Source organism: the organism of the source record quoted next, unplaced genomic scaffold (genome assembly GCF_019419815.1).
Source record: "Pyrus x bretschneideri cultivar Hongxiangsu unplaced genomic scaffold, Pyrus_bretschneideri_v1 Contig4, whole genome shotgun sequence".
In the NCBI taxonomy this organism is placed as follows: Eukaryota; Viridiplantae; Streptophyta; class Magnoliopsida; order Rosales; family Rosaceae; genus Pyrus; species Pyrus x bretschneideri.
The window spans coordinates 8,287,947-8,307,634 of record NW_025999723.1 but is presented as its reverse complement, the minus strand read 5'-3'; the positions used below and the strand labels follow the sequence as shown (position 1 = coordinate 8,307,634).

Sequence of the window (19,688 nt, the reverse complement as noted above, 5' to 3'; positions counted from 1 at the left end):
AGGTTTCAAGGTTCTTATAACTTAATTCTTTTACGAAATATAAGAGGCAATTTTTAACGGTGCAATATATTTTCTCTTTTACAGCAACCAGTATTTTATTTTACCCCCAAGAAGATTAAAAATGAATTTCTTTTGTTTTTAATGAAAGGCAAAACTTGAAGTTGACTATACATACAACATTTTATTTTTCAAGTTACTGTTCTAATCAACTAAATATACATTAGCACTTTTAAGATATACTTTTCTTTTTCTTGTTATGCAGAAAATTCACGGAAACTGAAAGATATAATATTAAATGAGAAAAAAAAGAGAAAAAAAAGTTAGGTTCAATAAATGATAATTCGACGAAAAATAAAGTGAGATATAATACAGAAGCACCCAACTTTGCCCAACTCAACCAAAACGTGCTTTTACATTTGACAAATATTGGCCCGACTTTCTTTTTAAGAGTGAATCACGTGCTGGTTACGTGTTAGTATTTGACGGTAAAATAAGTAAAATTTCATCAATTTAACGGTTAGGGATTAATTGTCTAATATCAAATAGTTTAGAGGTTAATTTACTAAAAAATAGTTTAGAAAATCAATTTCAACTAAAGTAATAATTTAGGTGATCAAACAACAATTTACTCTTTTCCACCATTCTCTCTCTTTCTTTTCTCCTTTCTCTCAGGAGTTCACCATTGGATTTTATTATTTTTTTATATTTAGCAAAATAATTACTCTTTAAATTTAAAGAATGACAATTTATTTTAGGAGTTTTAACGAAATACTTCTGGTATTATTTACTTTTAACGAAAAATACATTTTTACTTTAAAATTCACTCTTGGTACTATTTACTTACAATACTTTTTTGTTATTTTGATTAAAACTCAAAGTTTTCAAGCTATTTTCATTAATTTTTTTATATTTTACTATAATAAAGAGAGTATTTTTTAATTTTGACTATTTTGATTAAAACTTTAATTGTTTTACAACATCTTCATGCTCATAGCATTTCTCTTTATATTTAAGTACGTGTAACTCCTTTTACCGTTTTTTAACTGAAGTTTTTTTTTTTTTTTTTTTTTTGGTTCAAACAACTTAAAGCTCATTTTCTAATAAAACCCACAAAAGGACCAAACCAAGGTCAAGATCTTCTCAATAAACACACACACACACACACACTAATGCCAAAGCAAAATCAATCTCTCTCTCTCTCTCTCTCTCTCTCTCTCTCTCTCTCTCTAAGGCGGCCACGGACACCAACAAGAAGACTAGTACAACTATGTCGGTTGCGCTGTATTGACATTTAGCTTCTGTTTTCTGCAAATACAATTCAACCCCAGTTTCTTCTAGTTTTCCCTCTAAACACCTCCATTAAATACATCTCTCTTTCTCTCTCTCGATTTTCGTGTTCCATTTCAGCTTTTGTTAAAGCCCACTATCTCTCTCTCGTTCCAACAACTCTCTCCCAGCTGGGGGAAAGACCAAAAAAGCAGCTTAATTTAAGCACTTTGAGATCTGGGATTTGTGAGTTTTGCTTACATTTTCAGTCTTTTTTGTGCTATCTCTTAAGTTTCTTTGAGCCTCAGCTCAAAGCAGAGATTTTGGGTTCCGGGTTTTAACCTTTGAAACATTTTAAGTTAAAAATGGGGAGCAAATGGAGGAAAGTAAAGCTTGCACTGGGGCTGAATCTGTGTTTATATCTTCCCAAAACACTAGAGGATTCATCTCCCTCCTCTGTGGACTCAGCTGAGAGGTTGTCTGATGCTGCCTTGCTTTCACCTGCCAATTGGGCCAATGGCTCCTCCAGGCCTACCACTCCAACTCCATCCTCTCATGGTTTGAATCTCTCCAGAAATGGAAGCAAATCCTCAAAGGTTTGTCTTTTTATCTAATTGTCACAAATGAAATGGATTTTCCTCCTTTGTGTGAGCTTATAATTGATGGGTTCTTATCAGTTTTAGTTTATTCTGTTTGGTTGCTGAGAAATTGAAGTTTTTGTGGTTCCTTTGTGTTAGTTTAGAGAAGTCAGGCATAAATTTCAGCTCAGAAGCAAAATGGCTTACAAATGGTGCCTAATTTAGACTTTGGTTCCAAAAATTATGCATCTTGACCTCCTCCATATTTTCATGAATATCATTTCTAGAATTTACAGATCAGGTCTCAATTCTTTTGGCCTCAAAAGACATCAGGTCTTTGATAAGATCATATTTTAGCAGATTTTGAGGAAACAATTAAATCTTTGAATGTGAATATTAATGTTTATGTTGTTTTCCTGTGTTGAGCATGTGGGGTTAATGCACAATTCACTTTAAGGACCATTCTTGTTTGCCTAAATGGTAAAAAAAAGACTAAAGGGTTTACCTTTCCTTTTCCTCCTTCTCTGTTGACTGATCATCTGCAAGCTTTCTGGCAGTGGCAGTAAATTTCCTCAAACAAGTAAAAAAAGAAGGGGAAAGTAGTCCCATAAAGCATCTTATTAATTCCCTTTTGTTTGATATATTGGTTTCTCTGGCTCTTTTCAGAGCTCTGGTTTGGTCTAACGGTTAAAAACCCCGAACTACAGGATACTCCGGAGCACCATAAAAATCGTTCTTAAAAATTGTTTTTCCTTTTCACTTGTTGTGTTTTTTCTTTTTTCAACTTCGTTTTCACTTTTCTCAAATTAAGTGGAGGGTATTTATTCTTTCCTGTTTGATTTTCAAGGCATAAAATTGAGCAAATTGTTGGGTTTAGTTACCTGTACAATGGCTTCCATGATAAATTTGGATGCTTTCCTATTATGCCCCTTGCATGTTGGGAACTTGGATACCTAACTTTGACTTTTATCAGCTTACCAGTGGATCTATCACTCCCTTTTATTTATCTGTTTGTGATAATTCCACTTGCTTAACCTATCCTATGTAAAAAGGCATCTCTTACCACACAATTATGAGAATGTACAGCAAACTTAAGACGAAATTGAAAAAATTTCCTTCCTTTTTGTTGGCATGACAAGTTATTGATGTACTGATCGTTTTTGCCCCCGCTTTACTTGCTGCGACGTATCATGATCTTACTTAGCCTTTTCTGTATAATTTTTGTTTAATAATTAAGTCAATGTGTTGTGTGTGTATGTCGATACTATAGCTGTCCTTGTACTCATCACAATACTGTTGAATTCCTCAATGTACTGGAACCCTCACACCGTTGATAAATGATAATTTCTTTGAGATTGTTTAAATTTTCAAAGTTCCACGATACCAGTGCGATAATCTATACTGGTTGATTGATATGGCTTATTTATGCTCTCTTTCTGACACTTGTTTTGTGTTTTCAGCAAACGTGCTCGATATGCTTAACCAAAATGAAACAAGGAGGTGGCCATGCTCTTTTCACCGCTGAGTGTTCACATTCTTTTCATTTTCACTGCATCACATCAAACGTGAAACATGGCAACCAAATTTGCCCAGTTTGTAGGGCAAAGTGGAAAGAAATCCCAGATCAGGGTCCTAGTTTGGATCCTCCCCCTGGAAGGGCAGCTATTGGTCCGGTAGGTTGGCCCCAAAATGATGCTTTGATGACTCTGGTTCGCCGACTTCCTCCTCCTCGAAGAGACTTGAGCCGACCACACATCATGCCACTTTACCAGGCCCATGAGCCAGCTGTATTTAATGATGATGAATCCTTAGACCAACCTGTGTTTGCTGAGAGAAGCTTGTGCGATAAAAATGGTGCAGATGACAATTTGGTTAGGACGATAGAGATCAAAACATTCCCAGAGGTTTCAGCTGTTTCAAAATCCAATTCTTGCGGCAATTTTACAGTTTTGATCCATCTGAAAGCGGCTACTTCAATTACAAGACAAAATCCTAGCAGAAATCAGTCCACTTTGCCTCCTCAGTTTTCTCAGAATCATCGTGCTCCAGTAGACCTAGTCACAGTGCTTGACACCAGTGGTAGCATGGCAGGAACCAAGCTTGCATTGCTAAAAAGGGCTATGGGGTTCGTAATACAGAATCTTGGCTCCAATGACAGACTCTCGGTTATTGCATTCTCTTCAACAGCACGTCGCCTCTTTCCCCTCCGCCGGATGACTGATGCTGGACGCCAGCAGGCATTGCAAGCTGTTAATTCTCTGGTCGCAAATGGTGGGACCAACATTGCCGAGGGCCTAAGGAAGGGTGGCAAGGTATTGGAAGATCGAAGGGGAAAGAATCCTGTTGCCAGTATAATACTGTTGTCAGATGGGCAGGACACTTATACTGTCAGTGGCTCTGGGCCTAACCAATCTCAGCCAAATTATAAGTTGCTCCTCCCTTTGTCTATTCATGGTGGTGACAATACAGGCTTCCAGATTCCAGTGCATGCATTTGGATTTGGTGCAGATCATGATGCATCATCGATGCACTCGATTTCAGAGATATCTGGGGGAACATTTTCTTTCATTGAGACAGAAGCTGTCATCCAGGATGCATTTGCACAATGCATTGGGGGGCTTTTGAGTGTTGTGGTGCAAGAGCTGCGGGTGGCAGTTGAATGTGTGAACACAAGTCTCCGCCTCGGTTCACTAAAAGCAGGAAGCTACCCAAGTTGTGTGATGGCTGATGGGCAGAAAGGGGTTATTGATGTTGGAGGTATGTATGCTGATGAAGAGAGGGATTTTCTGGTTTCAGTAAATGTCCCAACAGAGTCTTGTAGCAATGTAACGTCATTGATAAAGGTGAAATGCATTTACAAGGATCCTTAAATAAAGAAATGGCGACAATAGAGAGTGAAGAAGTTAGAATTGAGAGACCTGATGTAGTTGGGCAAGCAGTAGTGTCAATAGAAGTGGACAGACAACGTAATAGGCTCCAGGCGGCCGAGGCAATGGCTCAAGCACGAGCTGCAGCTGAGCTGGGAGACTTAGCTGGTGCAGTTTCAACCCTTGAACATTGTCGAAGGGTATTGTCAGACACCGTGTCAGCAAAATCCCAAGACCGTCTGTGTGTAGCATTGGACGCTGAGCTCAAGGAAATGCAAGAGAGGATGGCAAGCAGGCAGGTGTACGAGGCATCTGGCAGAGCATACATCCTTTCGGGATTAAGCTCACACTCATGGCAACGAGCGACAGCTAGAGGTGACTCTACTGACGGTTCGAGTCTTGTTCAGGCTTATCAAACCCCATCAATGGTCGAGATGCTTACTAGATCTCAAGCTACATTGTTGGGCAGTCCATCAGCCCAGCGGCTAGTCCGACCAACCAAGGCCGAGGTAATCATATAGGGTTGCTGTGTGCTCATCCTTTGTTAATCATTTTTTATTGGGGAGAGGGAGATAAATTGAAGAGAAAAGGAGAGGTTTTTTTGGATGTGGTTTGGCCTCCTGCCTTGTATATGTAAATCAATAAAAACCGAAAAAAGAGAATGAGATGTTGAAAAAAGGTATAATTGGGAAGGAAAGAAGAAAAGGAAGAGTAGGGTTTAGGGTTTATAACATCATGTATTTCTTCTTGTGTTTTTATTGGGTGGCGTACAAAAAGAAAAATGGTACGGAAAGTATGTAATTGTCAAAATGGTATTGTAATTTACACTGCTCTCAATTCATTTGACAAAGTTTTGTTCAATTCATGAGTAATTTTGTTTTGTGTTTTTTATTTATTTATTTTTATTTTTTTGAAGGAAGACAAGTGATGATAAGTCACGGTTATCCACCCTTTTGAGAGCAGGGAATAAAATGTGATTTATATACACAAGGAATCATCCTCAAACCAGATATTTAAAAGGAAACGATTGTCAAAAGATGGTCAAAAGTGGGCAGGGGAATCGGCACACTGCCGTACTACATTTTTCTCGCGTAAGCAAAAATGTAAATACAATTTGTTGTACAAACATGCTCTACCAAAATCGTTTTTTTCGATGGACAACAGACAGTCAAAATGTCATACACAAAATCAGATGAAGGCTAAGAACACAAGAAATTCTAGTGATTAGGTGAATCGTGCTTACATTCAATCTGATGTTAATCGAGATATCTCACTAGTATGGAAAGCCCCTTTGATTACATAAAAACCTCATTTGCTCCTGTTAACCCTAGTTTATCTAACACTTGTCACAATAAAACTCCAAACCAACCCTAAATGGAGAAATTTTTTCTTGTTACCGAAATACGGGTCGTACATCACATGTATCTATATAAGTGGTGGAAAATTATATTTTTTTAAGTTATTAACCTTTTAACACATATATCCTACTATTTAAATAGTGACACGTGGTGTATCATCCTGTATTTTGATCACACCGAAAAATCTCTCCTCTAAATTAGCTTTAAAAATACGAAAGAAAATAGGTAACGTGCGAAACCGATCGGCCGGCTAGTCAGACCAATCGGTCTCCCGAGGCAGCAACTTTCTTCCTTGTGGTGCTGCTACGTGCTGCTTGTTTCTGTCCTTCCGACCAGTTGCTCAACTGATTGTCCGTTCTAGAAACTTGTTCATCACACTTCAGAAAATTTAATGACTAAGCTCACGTAACAAAATATTAGAAGTGTTTAAGTTGTAGAAGGAAATAATTTAATGACAAAAAAAATTTGTGGCATTATACTTTCTTTGTTGTAATCTTATTAGATTAGGAATGTGATTGTGTAAATCCTAGTATATCTTGGATATTTCTTATATTCCTATGAGGAGTTGATTATCTATTAAAAGTTGTAATCATAAAAGGGTAAGGAATTAACCTTTCCTACTACTATAAATAAAAACACAATGAGATGTAATAGAACACACCTTACAATTACATATCTCTCTTCTCTCTTTATGCCGCACCTTCCCTCTCTCTATGGCCTCCATAATTGTTCAGTAAATTATGCCTACAATACGTTATCAGCACACTCCTGAAGCTGCGCTAACAAGAGAGTTTTATCTTCAATTAGAGGAGTATTACGTTTTTAATCATTCTTTTTGTGATTAATTTATTATTTTGAATTGATCTACATGCTATTGATTCAATTTAATTTTTCTGTGTTGAACGTGATACAACGCATTAAAGATGCAATTCCGGCTTTTCGAGATGGATCTTCTACAAATTCAAAGGCTTTTGTTGTTTTTTGCCAATCAGGTACGCTTAAAATAAAGGAAGATATTTGAAACGACCTTGAAGCATGAAAACGTTCTCCCTTACATTTATATTTACCTTTTGATATGTGTGTGTGTGTGTGTGTGTGTGTATATATATTGTATATGTTTCATATATTTGTCAATATATATGTACACACACACGTTTCATGCATTATGTAATTTTAGTATGTGGAATATGTGAGTCAAAGAATTGAAAAAAAATTAGAAGCAATTTTGGGTTTTTTCAAACCCCAGAAATTAGAAGTAAAAAAGAGAAAAGTATATGGGCTTGCAGTGACAAACCAGGCCAAACGCCTAGGTTCTTCACGATTAGGCCTGCAGCATCCCAATCTGTGCCAGCCTTATAAGAAGCCAGTTTGTTGGGCTTCTGCCTTCGGCCCACATGTGACTCAGCAGCCTGCAGCTGCATCCCCATGTGACTTGGCACAATCTACAGTTGTTATTGGGTTTGCAACTCCAGCAGCCAGCACCAATCCGACCTAAGTTCTTTTCTCCTCTGCTGACTGGGCTATTCCTCCCGACCCACTACCACTTGCAGCCATTTGGGTTGCTTTGTAACCATGACCCGAGCCTACCATGTAGCCCTTGATGCAGGGCCTTATTTTGGACAGCAACCAGCAATTTTTTGTTTGGCTACCTTTTGTTCTTGGCCCAAAGCCATTTTTGGCTTGATTTTTTTTTTTTCAGCTCGCACGCATATTTTTGGTGCTCAATTAACCAATTTTTAGGGCTTTTCTTTCGAATGGCCCGTAGCTGTCTAGCCCAAAATATCATCTGAAACTTTGTATTATTGTGCTTCTACGATCGACCTCGAATGGTCCTGATCTATTGAATTAATTAAAAGTGACTAGCAGTCCATTAATCTGATAATTAATCCAAAATTATTGGTTGAAGCACACTTTTGGACATTAACGATTCAATAATTTATTTCTCTTCTTAGAATCGTTGACTCACTTTCGTAGTCCCGAAGCGCTCACACATGAGTTCCTAAAGCAACTCAAATTCACTATACTTAAATCAGCATATTGCATTATATGTTCTTGCAGGAACTTCTCTTTTATGAACTAAACGTTCATAAACTAAATTGAACCTTTAGTTTCAAATTTAGTGCCTTTGAAACCTGAAGTTTTCATAAAACAATACACCTATGAAAACTTGACGTTTTCATGAAAACCATGTCTTCGAACTTGAATGTTCTAACTTTGATGCTTATGGATGATTTGTTCCCATAACACCAATCACAGTCTTGTTCCTTCCAATTCAGTGGATTGTCGAACCATCACAAGTTTGATTTCCCTATAGTACCTAGGATCGTTAACGCGATTCATCTCTTTAGGGCGCTTGCATTCGGGTAGCTCGATCACCTTCTTTTCCAGCAAGTTGTCTAACATTTTAGCCACGTCAGAGTCCGGAAAAGGGTAGGTCTTCTGCTTCAGCTCTCTCAAGGTGTTTTTGTACCTGTCTTGGGTGCAAGAAGGCTCACTTCTCTTCATCTCCTTCATTTTGTTCTTGGAAGAGATCTTGACGGGCACAAATGAGGTATTGACTGTAAAAGTTTCCTTGGCGGGATTCTTCCCAATCTTATACACCTTTAGAGAAAACACCTTGTTCTTCTTGAAGTCGGCGATTAGCTCATTTTTCCCATGATTGACGATACTCAGCTTCATGTCGTGGGAACGAGTTGCTAGCTCCTCAAATATCCTCGGCTTTATGCCTGGGAGGATGTAGTATAGCCCCCAGTGCATGCCTTGAATACACATCTCAATGGCGGAGGTTTCAGAAAGTCGATCCTTGCAATCTAGACTTAATGAACACCACCTATTGATGTAGTCGATAACAGGTTCATCCTTCCACTGCTTTATACTTGTTAGCTTCAGCATGCTTACTGTGGATGCAAATTTCCGCCTTCTTCTTCTTGAAAAAAATTGCACCTACTAAACAATTAACACCTTAGGTCAAGGCCAAGGGCCTCACGCGCCCACGATGAATTGAGGGGGGCTTTGGCCGAAGAACCTCCAATGCCAAAGTTAGAATTTAGAGAGAAAAGTGTTTGGAGAGTTTTTGGGAGTTTTGCAAGAGTGTGAAACTAGTCTTTCAAAGAAAATGGAGTCATATTTATAGAGCATGGTTGGCCCTTGGATGTTTTTTGGGGTGTAATGGTGATTAATTTGGTGATTAATAGATTAATTAGGAATTAATCCATTAATTAGCCTAATTAATTTAATTTATATGGAAGGTTTTAAAGGTTGTGAAATGATTTCCTTGTAAAGGATATGGAGTAAAGATGGATGAGATAAATTTGAACTTGTTACATATTTTGGGTACTCTTGACTCGGTTGATGGATGATTCTTTACTGCTCGCATGTAGGAAACCCGGTGTGTCTCGAGGGTAATTTTGTCCTCTTCACCTAAAAATCCACGTGTCGCCTCTTGATTACTCTTGGCTCCACAAATGCCCCCACACCTGTTGGGCTGCTCGTAGGAAAAAGTAGGAGTTATAGAGATCTTCTTGCTTTAGGATTGCTTCATATTTTGATTTAGATTCCCTATTTAATATGAAATTAGATCCTTCTAGGAAAGGGAAATAAATTTCTCTCAAAGCCTATTTAAGTCCACCTTAAGTGGGTTGTTAAATCAACTTTGGAGAGCGATTTATTCTACCCTACAAGAGAGAGAAAGCTTAGAGGATATTTGTTCTCCCTCCTCAAGCAATCTTTTACATCTTGCCCGTGCAAAAGATCATCTTTCGTTGCTTGCTTCGTCTCCACGCCGCACCGATGTAAAAAAATTAATTTCCTTGTCTTTTTCTTGGATAGTGCTGTCGCGGTGCAGCCGTAGGGGTGATGCGGCAAGTCGGCTGGCAGGGGCCAAGAATCGGATTGGCATGAGCCGTGGAGGTAGTGTGGCAGGGGCTATTGCTTGTGATGCTCGACTTGATTGAAGCCAAGGATTGGCTCGGCATAGGCTGAGGAAATGACGTGGCATGGGTTACGACTTGGGCTGCTTGTCGAAAATGAGGAAACTGCTTGAGTTTGATTTCTCAGTTGCTATAGATGAAGCAGTCAAGGATAGAACTACCAAGATCGGAGCTACTGAAGATGAAGTGTTGGATGAGCAAATTGTTGAGTGCAAAAAATGGCTGCTGCCCCCTGACCATTTTGCTTCCTACTTGATCTTCAAGCATTCGATCCTTTGAGCTATGTGGCTTTCTTGCACTGGAGAGCTTACCCAGATGGGTGTTGGAGAATTAGTTTACCTTATCGCACTGGAGAGCAATTAGTTTATCCTCTCGCACTGGAGAGCAGACCCATATAGGTGTCAGGGAATTAGTTTACCCTCTCGCATTGGAGAGCAATTAGTTTATTCTCTCGCACTAGAAAGCAGACCCTTTCGGATGTCGGGGAATTGGTTTACCCTCTCGCACCAGAGAGCAATTAGTTTATCCTTTCGCATTGGAGAGCAGACCCTTTTGGGTGTCGGGGAATTGGTTTACCCTCTCACATTGGAGAGCAATTAGTTTATCCTTTCACATTGGAAAGCAGATCCATATGGGTGTCGGGAATTGGTTTACCCTCTCGTATTGGAGAGCAATTAGTTTATCCTTTCGCGCTGGAGAGACCTTTTTGGGTGTTGGGGAATTGGTTTACCCTCTGGTACGAGAGAGCAATTAGTTTATTCTCTCGCGCTGGAGAGCATGGAAATCATTGTCTGAGTGCAAATGAGGAAAGCTGGACTGCTAGGACAACCAAAATAATCCTTAGCCTACCCCTGGTTCTTGGTAGTTGGGCTAGTGTGTCTTTTTAGTACTCGTATGCCCCAGGCGTGCCATTAGGCTGAACCGCTACATTTTTCGGAACAAAAGTAGTCTTTATATCCAGCAATCTATATGAGGTAGTCCTGTCTGCTCGATCTTATCATTGAAAGATGACTCGCTCATGTTGGTTATGTCTTATCGGAACGCATTATCAATAGCTTCGTTGCGCGGGAAATTGCGCAATCGCCAGGTCGGGAGTATTTCTACTTCTTCCTGAATTTTCTTTTGTTGGGAGTGGCAGAGTTCTCGGCTGTCCTAGTCTTGACCTGCTGGTCTAAGCTGCTCTTCTACATGTTTGGCTCATCTATGCCGCGGGAGCAGTGCATATGGTGGATTCCTAACAGGCGAGCGATTTCGCAGGCTGCTGGTTGAACTTGAGCTGGATTGAGTGACTACTTCTCTCCCCCCGTCATGCTGCCTACTCCGATGTGATATAGAGGATGCTCCTTGCGGGCCTAGCTGCGAATGAACACTTCGCTTGGAAGGCTGCTCATGTTGATTATTAGAGTGTGGCCCCAACCATGAGTGTATGCTCGTCCGTGGGCCTAGTCGAGAGTGCACACTCCTCTACGCGCTAAAAAGGGATTATACACTATCTTAGGGGCCCAATCGGGAGTGTACTCTGCCCAAATGCTCAATTTGTGGCAGGTCGAGTGGTTGCTTGTCAAGACAATGCTAGAGAGGTTCTTCGTCTGCCCTTGTCTTTCTTCGGAACACCTCATTTGGAACATGTTGCATCTTCATGCGCTGCAAGAGCTGGCTCACCAAGGTCGTTTGCTGTGCTAGGGTGTTTGTCAACTCTATGACTTGTCGAGACAAGTGTTGTTCACCATTTGGATTGGAAGAGCTTGGAAGAAATGTTTCTCCATGAGCAGTGGAAATGTGGTAGACTCTGGGTGCCATATTTGAGCTAGGAAATGTCAAATCCGTAGAAAAATATGGTGAAAATGCTCCCGGTTTGATCATTAGTCCGGAAATTTAGAGCCAAGACGGTTGAACTAGTCTTGGACCAATTTGGGCTGCTTGGAAGGTCACGAGAGCAGACTGGGCTGTGGGAGCAGGCTGCTCGATAGGAGCAGGTTAGACCACGGGAGTAGGCTGGGCCACGAGAGCAGACTGCTCAACGGGAGTAGGCTAGGCCACGAGAGTAAGCTGCTTAGTGGAAACAAGTTGGAACACGAGAGTGAGCTGCTCGGTGTGTGGCACACGTGGGTGCGAGGCTAGGGCTTGGAGTGACATGGCTTGGGTCATGACCTTGGTGCCATGAGCCTTGGATGACACGACTTAGGCTTGCTTTGATGGCACGGCTCGGCCTGTGGTAGTGGTGCCATGGACCTCGTCGCAGGTGGCCACTGCGGTGGTTCCCATGATGGAACCTTGTGGTGGTGGTGCAGCTCCCCTTAGGATCACATTTAGTCTTGTGGATCGCCGCGGTCCCATTTCTTTTATATTGGAATTTTCATGGAATTTTCTAAATTTCTAACCATTGTATTTCTCTTTTTCGTTTTATTAAAAAATCTTTGCAAATAAAGAATTCTAATAGTAAGAATGTACGAAAAATACAAGTGGACTAGAAAATAGAGAAAAAACCTTTTTACGAGTGTGAATTTCAACTCTCAATGAAAGCACCAATTTGTGGATGCAAATTTTTACCTTCTTCTTCTTGGACAAATTGCACCTACAAAACAATTAACACCTTAGGTCAAGGCCAAGAGCCTTACGCGCCCACGATGAATTGGGGGAGGGGGGAGGGGAGCTTTGGCTGAAGAACCTCCGATGCCAAAGTTAGAATTTAGAAAGAAAAGTGTTTGGAGAGTTTTTGGGAGTTTTGCAAGAGTGTGGAACTAGTCTTTCAAAGAAAATGGAGTCTTATTTATAGAGTATGGTTAGCCCTTGGATGTTTTTTGGGGTGTAATGGTGATTAATTTGGTGATTAATGGATTAATTAGGAATTAATCCATTAATTAGCCTAATTAATTTAATTTATATTGAAGGTTTTAAAGGTTGTGGAATGATTTCCTTATAGATGATATGGAGTAAAGATGAATGAGATAAATTTGAACTTGTTACCTATTTTGGGCACTCTTGACTCGGTTGATGGATGATTCTCCACTGCTCGCGTGTAAGAAACCCGGTGTGTCTCAAGGGTAATTTTGTCATCTGCACCTAAAAATTCACGTGTCGCCTCTTGATTATTCTTTGCTCCACACTTACGGTGCGGCAGATGTTGTAGAAGCGGTTGAGGAATTCCCTTTCAAGCTGGTCTCAGCTGTTGATGGATTCGAGCTTAAGGTCGGTGTATCAGTCAAAGAAGTTACCTTTTAGCAAGCGTACGAATTGCTTGGCAAGATAGTCTCCTTTCGTATTAGAATTGTTGCAGGTTTCAATGAAATTGGCAATATGTTGCTTAGGATTGCCTTTTCCATCGAATTGCATTGGGTGGTTGATAACCCATTGGCATCCTCAAGGCCTCAATCTTCTTGGAGTAAGGCTTTAAGTACAGCATGGAGTACCGTGAGCTTCCTTCGTATTGCACCTTGACGGTGCTTGCGATCATCTCTTGCAACTGTTGGATAGAGAGATATCTTATGAATGATGTTGCTTGGTTAAGCTTTTCCTCGGCTTGCTCCATCAAAGGCTCATTTTTTCCTCGGCTTGATCAATCTTCAGGTCAGCTTTGTTGTCATGATGCGCCTCTAGCCGGTTGATGAGTGTAGCAATCTGCAAGTCCATTTCCTCTATGGTTTTGGCAACCTCGTAATCACTTCGCTCATTTCAGCCAGTTGCTCCTCGATGGAAGTCGTACTAGTAGTCATGACTTGCATGGCTACGAGATACGGGCTAGTGTTTGAGTCGGCATTGGAAGTCAATGACTCAGAGTACTTTCTCGGGCTTTCTTCTCTTGGCGCCCTTAGTGAGGCCAAGGTGATTATGGGCTTGTGACTTGGATACTCTTGCTCATTCGGCAGAGTTGGTGTAGGGGTGGAAGGCACGACAAAGAGAGTTCTTGCCTTGCTTCGGGTTATGACATCCAAATTGCCACCACTTACGGTAAGGCGCCCTTGTTCTTCGCATTGATTGCAGGAACAACTTGATCCTTTTTTTATGCCATTTGTGTTTCTTGTGGATTTGAAGATAGAGATCAGAGGCAAAGATGTCTTAATGGGCGTGCCAAATTTGTAAACGCGAAAATTCTAGATTGAATGAAACAAAAACACGTGTACAAAGTAGGTTTGTATTGATTTGAATTTGTAGGTTACAATCTCTGTTTACAACTTTTCCTGTAATTTAGTCTTCAAATTTGATGTAGATGGTTGATTGTTGATCCAAGGGTCACGATAACTTGATCTTGGATGAACGATTCAACGATTGCTTTAAGTTTTGAGCTTGAAACAATACGTGGATGGTCTTCACCTCATGGCTTGTGTGACTTGCGACAAAAGTGGTGTTGATGCAGGATTTCATTGATTCAAAAGGTCTTGACGACTTGATCTTGAAACGAATGTCGTTACAAGTTTTGAGCTTGCAACAAGGTCTTGAAGGAATCGGCACAAATGCTTGTTGATTCTTCAAGGGAATGCTTCGGCTTTGGTTGAAAGAAAGCTTTGGCTTTGGTTGTGCGTTCTTCAAAGAGAGCTTTGGCAGCGTATTAGTCTTCAAAGATTTGTGCAGAGGTTCTTCTAAATGTAAAAAAATTTTGACCCTTATGCTTGTCTAAGGACTTTTTATTTATAGACTTCCAAAGCCATACCTTTGGGTGGATTTGGCTTTGATTTGTGTCTTTATTCATCTAAGGGAGAATTTAGGCATATTTTGTGGCTTAACTTCCCTTGCGTGGTCGAAGTATAGGGCTTGTTGCCTATTTTGTGAGCAATCTTCAATTTTTGCTTGTTTTGTGAAGATACCTTAGTTTTCTTCCCAGTTTTAGGAGCAATTTGGGCCCCTTGCCGATTTTAAGAAGGATTTCCTCTTGCCAAGTTTTAGGAAGGTTTTGTACTTCCTTTGCTTGATTTATGCCACATATCATTGATAACTTGTCCATTTGTGATGAGTCATATGCCACGTGGAGCTTTGTAATGCATCATCTGTATGCAACAAAATTTACATGTCTACAATACCGATGGCTGATTTGTTAGGTTCGTTAAGCAAGTGGACAAATAAGCCGTCTACTATAGTAATTATTAATTAGTTATTTTTTGGACTCATCTCAAGACACACACATTCTTGGAGTACGTGATGTTTCGAATGCTTGGGCGAGACCCATTTTCATTTTCGGTTTTAATTTTCAGTATTAAGTATTTTTAACTTACATTATTACATTATTATTATTATTATTATATTCGAATCAATGACTAAATATATGGTGGGCTACATTCAAAAATCACTAAAAATTACATGTAAAATTTTACTTTCTACCGAAAACTACCTGGCTATAGCCCAGGGTAGCCCTTAATGTGGCTTTACCGGTGCCTCTGAGATACGTCTAGGATTGACATATGACATCACCAAAAACCTTTGAGGTCCGATTGGGACACCCGTCCAACCTATACACAAAAACCCATCCCACCGGACACAAGACTGCCGCCTCGTGCTTTTGATTTTCTGATGATAGATATATAATTTGCTTCTTGTTTGTTGATCTAGTTTAGCCTCATGTCTCAGTGGATGGTTAGCTACTCGGGTAGCAAAATATAATTTTCAGGTTATGGTGTCGCGCAGAAGAGGCTGGGGCACTTAAAAAGTTAAGAAAAAAATAGTAAAATATTCAATTTGAAGTGCAAATGACTAAATGTGGAGCCCGAATCGCTATGGAGGATACAAAAGAGGAAGGTGTAGTTTTTTTTTTTTTTTTTTGGTTGAAAATAAAGCTTATGTAAACGTGAGTTATTAAAATAAGTATGTAAATATATTGTAAATATTAGGAGTCCTTTATTAGGAAGGATTAATTGTTGTGTCCTTTATTGATTACTCTTTCCATATAGAATAAGGATTGTATTTGTATATATTTCAAGGAAGTAATACAATGAAAATTATCCCGTAAAATTCTATTTGGCATCAGAGCCAAGGCTGCAGTAACCCTAGCTTTTTTTTTCCGCTATGCTTAGTCGACTAGTTTTCTATAACTCTTCCCGCAAAACTCAGTTCGGCGGTGTGTGTGTAATATTGCCCCGTGTGTGTGTAGCAGCATGATGTGTCACCGTTTCAACATGAGAGTACCAAGTCGGCTGTCCAGATTTGTGTAAGGCAAAATGGCGTCTGCGAAAGGCAGTGGTATTTTGAAATTGGAGGGCAGTGCTCATAACCCAACCAATAATCCAGTATTGAATCATGTCGTTATTCAGAATGATGCGTCTGCTGTACCAAACACCGTGAAACTAAATGGATCAAATTATCATCTTTGGCCCAGGGTTTCAGAGATGTACATCGTTGGACGCAGTAGGAAGGGCTTTATGATTGGGAGTACCAATGAGCCTACTGAGGACAATGCTGAGTATGAAACGTGGGAGACAAGGAATGCAATAGTAAAAGGGTGGTTGATCAATTCCATGGAACCTGCTGTCATGGGATTTTTTATTCACCTGCGTACTGCTAAAGAAGTTTAGGAAGAGGTGGCTCAGACCTATTATGATGGTTCAGATATTTCTCAAATTTATGAATTGAAGGTTAAATTTTTCAAACTCCGTCAAGAGGGTTAGTCGGTTGGTGTGTATTACACTGACCTCAAGTTCGTTTGGCAAAAGTTAGATCAAAAGAGACCACTCAAGATGGAGTGTGTTGCGGATCTCAAGACCCTTCTAGAAGAAATTCAAATTGATCATGTTTATGTTTTTTTGGCGGGTTTGGATGATATCTTTGATAAAGTACGGAGTGAAATTCTACGTACTCAACCTGTACCATCTGTTGAGGAGGTGTTTTCTGTTGTTCAGCATGAAACACAACGACATGCCACTATGATGGATGAGAGTCACAACCAAGAAGGGTTGCCGTCCATGGCCATGGCCTTTCGGCTAACTGCTGCCCTCGTCCTAATAATCTTTCTAATCAATCTTTAAATTCTTGTCCCTTTACCCAAGAAAATAAAGATAATTTGAAGTGTACTTTCTATGGACAAACCTGTCATACTAAGGATATGTGTTTTGCCAAGCATGGGGTGCCTGATTGGTTTCCAGAATTGAAGAAAAAGTTACGTACAAAGAAGCGTGGGAGTGCGCGAAATAATGGAGGTCGTGCCTCCTTGGCTACTACTCCACCAAAAGCTAAGGAGGCCGAGACTACCTCTAATGACCCGAGTCAAACTTTGTTGACTCATCCTACCCATTGTGACTCGTCTTCCACCGTAGATACTGTAAAACATGTTCTTTTGGCCTCCGATATTGAGCTTCATACTGGTTGGATTCTAGACTCTGGTATAATGGATCATATGACATACGATAAGAATATGTTTCAATATATGACAACATCTCATAAGGAATATATTGCAACCGCCAATGGTACCCATGCCCCTGTTGTTGGTGCTGGCACCGTGTATCTCACAGCCTCTCTCCTTTTACACCGATATTTACTTGTTCCATCTTTATCACATCATTTGCTTTCCATACCACAGGTTACTGAACAATTGGATTGTGCTGTTCTAACGTATCCGTCCTTTTGTCGACTTCGTCATATTTAGACCAAGGAGATAATTGGACGTGGCACTAAGAGATATGGGTTGTACTATGTGGATGATGTCGTTCCTAGCAGAGTTTATGCAGTACCAATGTTCCGTGATAGTAATTTACAAGAAGTATGATTATTGCATCATCAATTAGGGCATGCATCTTTTAAATATGACCTTTTCCTTTTGATCTTGTTCATTCCGATGTTTGGGGGCCTTTTCCAGTTACTACTTTTTCAGGGATTAGGTGGTTTGTTACATTTGTTGATGATTGCACTCATATGACTTGGCTTTATGTGTTGAAAAATAAACGTGATGTTAGTGCCATATTTCGATCCTTTGCTCAGATGATTCAGATCTAATATTCTTCCATTATTAAAGTTCTCCGTTCTGATAACGGAGGAGAATACATCAATTTTGAGTTGTCAGCGTTTCTCTGTGATCAATGAATTTTCCATGAAACCACATGTCCACATACCCCACAACAAAATGGGGTTGCGGAACATAAAAATCGCCACATTTTGGAAACAGCTCATGCTTTGCTTATTGGGGGCTTGGTTCCTCAGTGTTTTTGGCCTGAACCTGTTACCTATGTCGTGTACGTCATTAATCATATACCCTCTCGAGTGGTTAGTTTTCAAACACCTCTTCAAGTCTTCACTCAACATGCTCCAATGGTGTCCAGTAATACTCTCACCCCTTGAGTCTTTGGTTTTGTGGCTTATGTTCATATTCAAAAAATACATTGTAGTAAATTGGATATGTGTGCACTACGGTGTGTCTTTATGGGCTTCTCGTCTCACCAAAAGAGGTATAAGTGTTACCATCCTAAGACCCGGCATATGTATGTAACCATGGATGTGACCTTCTCTGAAACGAAATATTTTTACACTTCCGTACCTTCAACTTCATATAACTAGGGGGAAAACACTGTTGATAATATGAGTTGGTTGGATCTAGAAGGACATGTGATTGTTGAGCAATGTGCGGAACCTAGAACTGTTAGTGCCTAATGTACAATGGGTACTGAGTGTACAGACCATTCGGTCGTAGGTGCTGTGGCTGATGTTGATGATTTACGGTTGAGTCTAACGGAACCCATATGAGAGTCTCGGCCAGCTACTATTGAGGAAAGCCCTGTTGTTCAGCAGCCTCTTGCCGAGCCCAATACACCCTCTCTCTCTAGTTCTAAAGTGTCGCCCAATATATCATTTCTGAATATGCCTGAGGTAAGTATCGTAAATGATTGTGTAATTAATCCAAGTAATAATGTGAGTACTTATAAATTGCCACCAAGACAAATTGAGGTGTGCCTTCTGATTGGTTTTCTCCTGAAGGGAAGGTGAAGTATCTGATAGCCAACTACGTATCATGCAACAAGCTTGCATCAGAGTGTCAAACTTTGGTGAGTAATATGGAGTCTATTCAGGTACCAACTCGACCGGAGGAAGCTCTAAAAGATCCAAAGTGGGCAAAAGCAATGGATGAGGAAATGTTGGCATTGCAGAAAAATAATACTTGGGAGGTGATGATACTACTCGTAGGAAAGAAGACAGTGGGATGCCGGTAGTTATTTACAGTTAAATATAAGGTTGATGGAATGGTAGACAGATACAAAGCAAGGTTGGTGGCTAAAGGGTATACCCAAACATATAGGGTGGATTACCAAGAGACTTTCTCCCCAGTTGCCAAGATGAATACGATATATGTTCTCATCTCTTTAACTGCAAACATGGACTGGCCATTAAAATAGTTTGATGTGAAGAATGCGTTTCTCCATGGGAATTTAGAGGAAGAAGAATATATGGATTTTCCTTCGGGATATAGCAATGGTGGGAACACCAGAGTATGTGGGTTGCATAAGTCACTCTATGGACTTAAGCAATCGCCTCGTGCATGGTTTGATAGATTTACTCAAGTCATGAAAATGAATGGATATTGTCAGAGTCATTCTGATAATACTTTATTTGTGAAGCGTAGACAGAATAAGGTGACAGCCTTAATTATATATGGAGATGACATGATTATAATAAGAGACAATGTTGTTGAGATGTCCAAGTTACAAGGAAACCTTACGTCCGAATTTGGGATGAAGAACTTAGGAGATTTGAAGTATTTTCTAGAAGTTGAAATTGCTC

At 40.0% G+C, this 19,688-nt stretch overlaps 1 protein-coding gene across 1 annotated transcript; it reads left to right on the top strand.

Moving 5' to 3' along the window:
- Positions 1-1,182: 1,182 nt before the first annotated feature.
- LOC125468872 (E3 ubiquitin-protein ligase WAV3-like) lies at positions 1,183-5,572 on the top strand. The gene is given in 3 exon segments (XM_048565483.1): positions 1,183-1,862; positions 3,305-4,709; positions 4,712-5,572. Coding segments are annotated over 3 exon segments (2,157 nt in total). The 5' UTR covers positions 1,183-1,631; the 3' UTR covers positions 5,233-5,572.
- The last annotated feature ends 14,116 nt before the right edge of the window (positions 5,573-19,688 follow it).